The sequence below is a fragment of the Otolemur garnettii genome, unplaced genomic scaffold, assembly GCF_000181295.1.
Source record: "Otolemur garnettii isolate 467f Iridium unplaced genomic scaffold, OtoGar3 scaffold00138, whole genome shotgun sequence".
NCBI classification, from domain to species: Eukaryota; Metazoa; Chordata; class Mammalia; order Primates; family Galagidae; genus Otolemur; species Otolemur garnettii.
Genome location: NW_003852533.1, coordinates 4,313,106 through 4,319,607, shown reverse-complemented (window position 1 = coordinate 4,319,607; position 6,502 = coordinate 4,313,106). Strand labels below are relative to the sequence as shown.

Here is a 6,502-nt window from a genome sequence, read left to right as displayed (position 1 = left end):
AGCTTGAGGCTCCGTCTCAAAATAAAAAAGAAACACACGGTAAAGTGGGGCAGGGTGAGGAGCATTTGGTTTGCCACGCAGATCTTAATTCCAGAGGGGTTTCTTTTTTCTGCTGATGACAGCTCTAGGCTTCCTTACAGACTATGGCAACACCAGGTGTGTGGAATGAAGCTAAGTGGGTTGGGCCTGACTAGTACTTGGATGGGAGAATAAGATGGGAATACTGGGTGCTTGGGCCTAATTTTAAATTTTTAAATTTACTCAAATTGTTGAGTAAAAAAGTACTCAACAATTTTTAGTATTAGCTTAATTAAAACATAGCTAGTAAGGGAGCACTTTACAAGCTCATTAATTAAGATTTTAAAATTATTGTGGCATAGCAGTATGGGTAATTGCAAATAATCTGCTTTTATTCTCACCCTGACATTCAACCTATTGGAAATTAATTTTTGAACGTACCCTTCAGAAACATCTTATGAATCTTGCACAAAATCATGACATTTATTTGACTTTCTTCTCTTTAAGGAGGACGTAACACTTTATGTCTGTCCTCTGTGTTGAGCTACTTTGTATCAAGTTACACACATTAAAATTATCTGAGAAATAAGGGCCATTGATATAAACTCCCTGGGGGTACAGAATCAATAAGGAGTAAGAACCCACAAATCACTTGCTGAACGTGTTGCACAAAGCACCATGCTCAGGTATTTATACAGACTGCTGGGAGTAAGACATTAATTCAAGAAGCAGGATCTGTGGGAGGAGCCCTGGCTGTCCCCTCAGGAGAACACGCCTCTCCTGGCGCCCTCAGGGTCTTAGCTACTGTCCAGGGGTCCTGGCGCCCTCAGGGTCTCAGCTACTCTCCAGGGGCCCCATCAGGACAAGAGGCCTGACTCACCACACACTGTAATCTATCACACAGTGTCCCGTTTCTCATGTACGGATAAACCAGACAGAACCGCTCAGTCTCCGTGAAGTATGCAGCCAACTCCAGGATGTTTGGATGATGAAACCTTAAAACAAAAGACTTTTAAAGCCATCAAATTGTTTATTCAAACAATGAACAACGCCCCCACCTCCTTTAGGGGCAGCAGGGTGGGATGGGGAATAGGTTTAAAGCAGAATATAAACTCTGAGGAAAAAGTAATTTCACTGGACACACAACACAAATTTGCTTTTCAAATTGGTCTGGAGTGCTAACAAATACTAGGTACTCTTTCTGATTGACTGTGACCATGTAAATGTTAATAAGCATCCATTACCTTTCTACACTAACAACGAACTGCCTAAAAAGAAGTGAAGGGACTGGTTCTATTCATAACAGCATCAAATAAACCCAAAATTCTACAAGTAAAGTTAATCAAGCAGGTGAAAGATCTGTACACAGACAAGTATAGGTCACTGATGAAAGAAACTGAAAAAAGACAAATAAATGGAAATATATCTCATGGATTAGAAAAATTAATATTGTTAAAATGTCTATATTACTCTAAGTTATCTATAGACTCAATTCAATCCCTATCAAAATCCCAATGGCATTTTTAACAGAAATAGACAAAATAACCCTGAAATTCATGTGGAACCGTGAAAGAACCCAAATAGTCAAAGCAATTTTGAGAAAGAAGAACAAAGCTGGAGGTACTCATGTACAGATTTCAAACTATATTACAAAGCTACAATCATCAAAACAGTATGGCACTGGCATAAAAACAGATACACAGGCCAGTGGAACAGAACAGAAAGCTCAGGAACAAACCTACATGTATATTGTCAACTACTCTCTGAAAAAGGTACCAAGATAACATTAGAGGGAAAGAGAAATCTCTTTAACAAATGGTATTAGAAAAACAGGATACTGGGCAGTACCTGTGGCTCAGTGGGTAGGGCACTGGCTCCATATACCGAGGGTGGTGGGTTCGGCAACAACAACAACAATGACAAAAGGATATCCACATGCAAAAGATCTGGACCCTTGTCTTAGGTCACATACAAACATCAACTCAAAACCAATTAAACCCTTAAATGTAAGATAGGAAACCATAAAAATCTTAGAAGAAAACATAGGAGAAAATCTCATTGGTCCTGGGCTAGGCAATGATTTGTTGGATATTACACCAAAAGTAGAAGTAACAACAGCAAAAATAAGCACCTGGGATCACATTAAACTAAAAAGCTTCAGCACAGCACAGGAAACAGTCAACAAAATGAAGACACAACCTACAAAATAGGAAAAAATATTTGCAAATCATACATTTGATAATGGTCAATACATAACATATATGGCGAACTTGTATGACTCAATAGCAAAAAAGCAAATAATCTGATGGGCCAAGGTCCTAAACAGACATTTTTCCAAGGAACACATACAAAGGGCCAACAGGTATATGGGAAGGGTGCTCAACACTGCTAATCACCAGAGACATGCAAATCAAAGCCACACGAGCCGCCACCTCCCGCCTCCCACAACAGAACGGCTATTATCTGAAAGTCAGCAGTAACAAGAACCAGCCAGGGTGTGGAGAAAACAGAATCCTTACACACTGCTGGTAGGAAAGTAAATCTGTACTGTCATTATGGAGGTTCCTCAAAAACTAAAAATAGGGCTACTGCATGACCCAGCAATCCCACTCTGGGTGTATACTCAAAAGAAATGAAATTAGTATCTCAGAAAGACATCTGCCCACCCACGCTCATGGCAGCATGAGCCACAGTAGCCAAGATGTGGAGACAGGGAGTCAGCCTAAGTGTCCCACAATGGATAAATGGATGAAAAAGTGATACACACACATACGCACACACACAGAGTCACACACATATGCACACATATGTACACACACACACAGTCACACATATGTACACACACACACGCAGACACATACACACAGTCACACATATGTACACACACATAGACATATACAGCCACACACGCATATGCACACACATACACAAACACAGTCACACGTGTACACACACATATATAGTCATACACATGTACACATATGTACACACGGTCGCACATATGCACACACAGTCACACATGTACATACACATATGTATACACATACATATCTACGCATAGTCATATACATGCACATGCACGTGTATGTACACACATACACATCCATAAAAAAGAAAAACAATCCTGCCATTTGCAACAACACGGATGAAGGTGGGGGACGTTATGCTGAGTTCAATAAACCAGACCCAGAAAGATCAAACACTGCACAATCTCACTTATATGTGGACTCCAAGAAAGTCAAGTTCATAGATGCAGCGAGAGGAAAAAGTTTAGCAGGAGCAAGGGGTGGGGGAATGCAGAGATGTTGGTCAAAGGGCACAGGCTTTCGGATAGAAGATGGACAGGTTCTGGGGATGTGGTGGTGGGTGTACTAATTCACTGGGCTGGGGTCATCGTTAGACAACGTGTGTGTGCCACATCAAATGACCACACTGCACATACTGAATATTCAGTGGGTACACTGAACAGTTTTTATTTGTCAGCTAAGTATTTTTTTAAACTGCACTGAATGCAAACATTAAAAGGTGAGAATACACACTAGCTTGGCGAGGATGGGAAACCAGGCTCTCAGAGACAACAGCTATTCAGTGGAAACCACTGCTAGCAGAGGACAGTTGGCACCATACCACATGCAATGCATGTAGCTAACGGATCCTATGATTTTACTGGTAGGAACTTATCTCACAGACACACTCAAACAGGTACAAATAACATACACAAGACTTTCTTGTTGAAGCATAATTTTTGAATAATAAAGAAGTAGAAAAAGGGCGGTGCCTGTGGCTCAAAAGAGTAGGGCGCTGGGTCCATACACTGGAGGTGCTGGGTTCAAACCCAGCTCCAGCCAAAAAACTGTAAGAAAAAAAAAAGTAGAAAAATATAACTCATCAACAGAATGGTAAGTAAAATTACAGTACAGAATGTATTAGAATATGAAAATAAGCAAAGTGAACATGTTTATACTACCTCTTGTATAAAAGGAGGAAAAAAGAGAACAAAACGCCTATTTGTCCATGTATAAAACATCTCTGGACATATACACAAGAAACCGATAACACTGTGGCCTGGAAAAATCATCTGGGTGACCTGATCATAGTAAGTGAGAAAAAAACCCCTTGGTTTACTCTTTTGCCCTTTTAGAATTTTGAAATGTCTGAATCTCACCTTCTTCTTTTTGTTTTGTTTTGTTTTGTCTTTAGGACGGGGTCTGACCCTGTTGGCCAGGCTGGAGTACGGTGGTGTTGTCATAGCTCCCAGCAACCTCAAACTCCTGGGCTCAAGCAATCCTCCTGCCTCAGCCTCCCAAGTAGCTGCCCACCACAATGCCCAGCTAATTTTTTTTAGAATATATTTTGTAGAGATGGGGCCTGGCCATGTTGCTCAGGCTGGTCTCAAACTCCTGGCCTCATGGGATCCTCCAGCACTGGCCTGCCGAAGTGTTAGAATTACAGGTATGAACTACCACACAGCCTGAATCTTACTTTCATTAGCAAATAAACAAAACTGTAACACAGAAACCTTTTAGTATAACAATTTTGGGTTTAGTTTTTATTGACTAAATGATATATACTAACTTTTTTTTTAAAGACAGAAGTCTCACTTTGTCACCCTCAGTAGAGTGCTGTGTTGTCACAGCTCACAGCAACCTCCAGCTCTTGGGCTTAGGCAATTCTCTTGCCTTAACCTCCCTAGTAGCTGGGACTACAGGTGCCCACCACAACGCCTGGCTATCTTTTTGTTGCAGTTTGGCTGGGGCTGGGTTCAAACCTGCCACCCTCGGTATATGGGGCCAGCGCCCTCCTCACTGAGCCACAGGCGCCACCCATACATGATTAGTCTCCAACAATCTGATTCCTAGTCCTGGCTATAAAAGGAAACTGATTCATGGTAACGCTTCTATCCCCACCACTTCCTGCCCCTCGACTTCACATACTGGTTCAGAAAACATCTATAAACGGCATCTCCTATCTGTAAAGGGTAGCACACAATCTGTGCAGGGTTAGGGCCCTCAGTAAGGAGGAGGCACAACTGCAGACAGGACTATACATGAAAATAGTCCCGTTAATTTCTCTCCAAGGACTCTTAGACTCACAAATGAATCCCCCCAAACACTATGCTCATCAAAAGCACTTGATTTCTTTGTCCAAGACTCTCTTCTTGAAGAGAGTTGTTATGCTAATGAAAGAGCTTCAGTACTGGAATGTCTTTAAAGAACAGAGAAAATGGTAAAACACAGACAATTCCCCATTCTAAGAATCATTTTCAGCCCTGTTAGTCACGCGTGATTTAACCCACTCCTTGTGAGTCTCTCATTGACAGATGTTCCAGCAAATTACTTAAGTGATCATTTTAAAAGGTACTTGAAGGGATATACTGGAACAGACGTCAAAAACGTACCCAAAGTTCCAACACCCGACCCATGTACACTAAATGCCACCCTGCCCTGCAGTAAAATCAAAGATGAACAGAGGCGAAACCCAAGCACGAGGGGGGCTCCAGGGAAGATGTACTCACAGCAGTAAAACTTCCAACTCAGATAAAAATCTCTTCCAATGTTTATTGCACTGCACGTTTTTCTCCTAAATATACAAAAAGATAAGAAAAAAAATCAAGGAAAGGACCTCTATTTCTGGGATTCTTAACCTAGGCTCTAGTCTCCCCAGATCAGATGAACTTTTTGATATAAATGCATATGAACAGTTTTCTGGGAAGAGAATCTTTAGCTTTCATCAGATTTTCAAAAATTCATTAGTCTTCAGACAGATTGAGAACCACTGCCCTTGAATTAAAAGTGTTTCATGCAGTATATTATGAGCTAAAATAAAATCTTAAGGCTCCCCCCTCAGCAACTGACTGGACTCCTGCGTGGCCAACAGGGCTCCTAAAACAGTTGCTGGCCCTGAGACAGAGACTGTCTGTGACTCACCAGCAGGGCTGGGGCTCTGCAGGACACAAAGGCAGCCCTCAATGTGCAGAATCAACCACTTGAGTCTGTCAGATACTGTGTATCTCAGGTTTTCCTTTCCATTGACTCCTGGTCTTGTAGATAGAGCCTGACACTTTCAAGCAATTGTCGGCTAAAGAAACTTTAACCCCACCTGTAACCTGTAAGGTCCTGTTTCCAGATGTCTCCCCCTTTGGACCAACCAATGGATATTCTCCAGGTACTGACTTATGACCTCACCTATAATCCCTGTCTCCCTAAAATGTGTGAAACCTAATGGTCACCCCACCACCACAAGTCCATGTGCTCTAGGCTTCTAGGGTGTGGCTCTGTCTCTGTCCCCAAATTTGGTTCAGATAAACCTTCTTAAATTATTTTACTGAGTTTGGCTTCTTTCCAGTTGACAACACCATGTTGCCAAAGTTTCTATTTAAACTCTCTTACCTGGAGCTGGAAAATATTCTTCTTAGCAAAGTATCTCAAGAATGGAAGAAAAAGTATCCAATGTACTCAGCCCTACTATGAAACTAATTTATAGC

At 41.5% G+C, this 6,502-nt stretch overlaps 1 protein-coding gene across 1 annotated transcript in view; it reads right to left on the bottom strand.

The window, feature by feature from the left end:
* Positions 1-6,502, bottom strand: part of IRAK3 (interleukin 1 receptor associated kinase 3) — a 53,183-nt gene that overhangs the window by 10,398 nt on the left and 36,283 nt on the right. Inside the window, exons 6-7 of the mRNA XM_003798550.3 lie at positions 5,534-5,598; positions 899-1,013 (exon numbers count right to left, since the gene is read on the bottom strand). Coding sequence (XP_003798598.1) covers positions 899-1,013; positions 5,534-5,598 — 180 coding nt within the window. The remainder of the gene's footprint in view (positions 1-898; positions 1,014-5,533; positions 5,599-6,502) is intronic.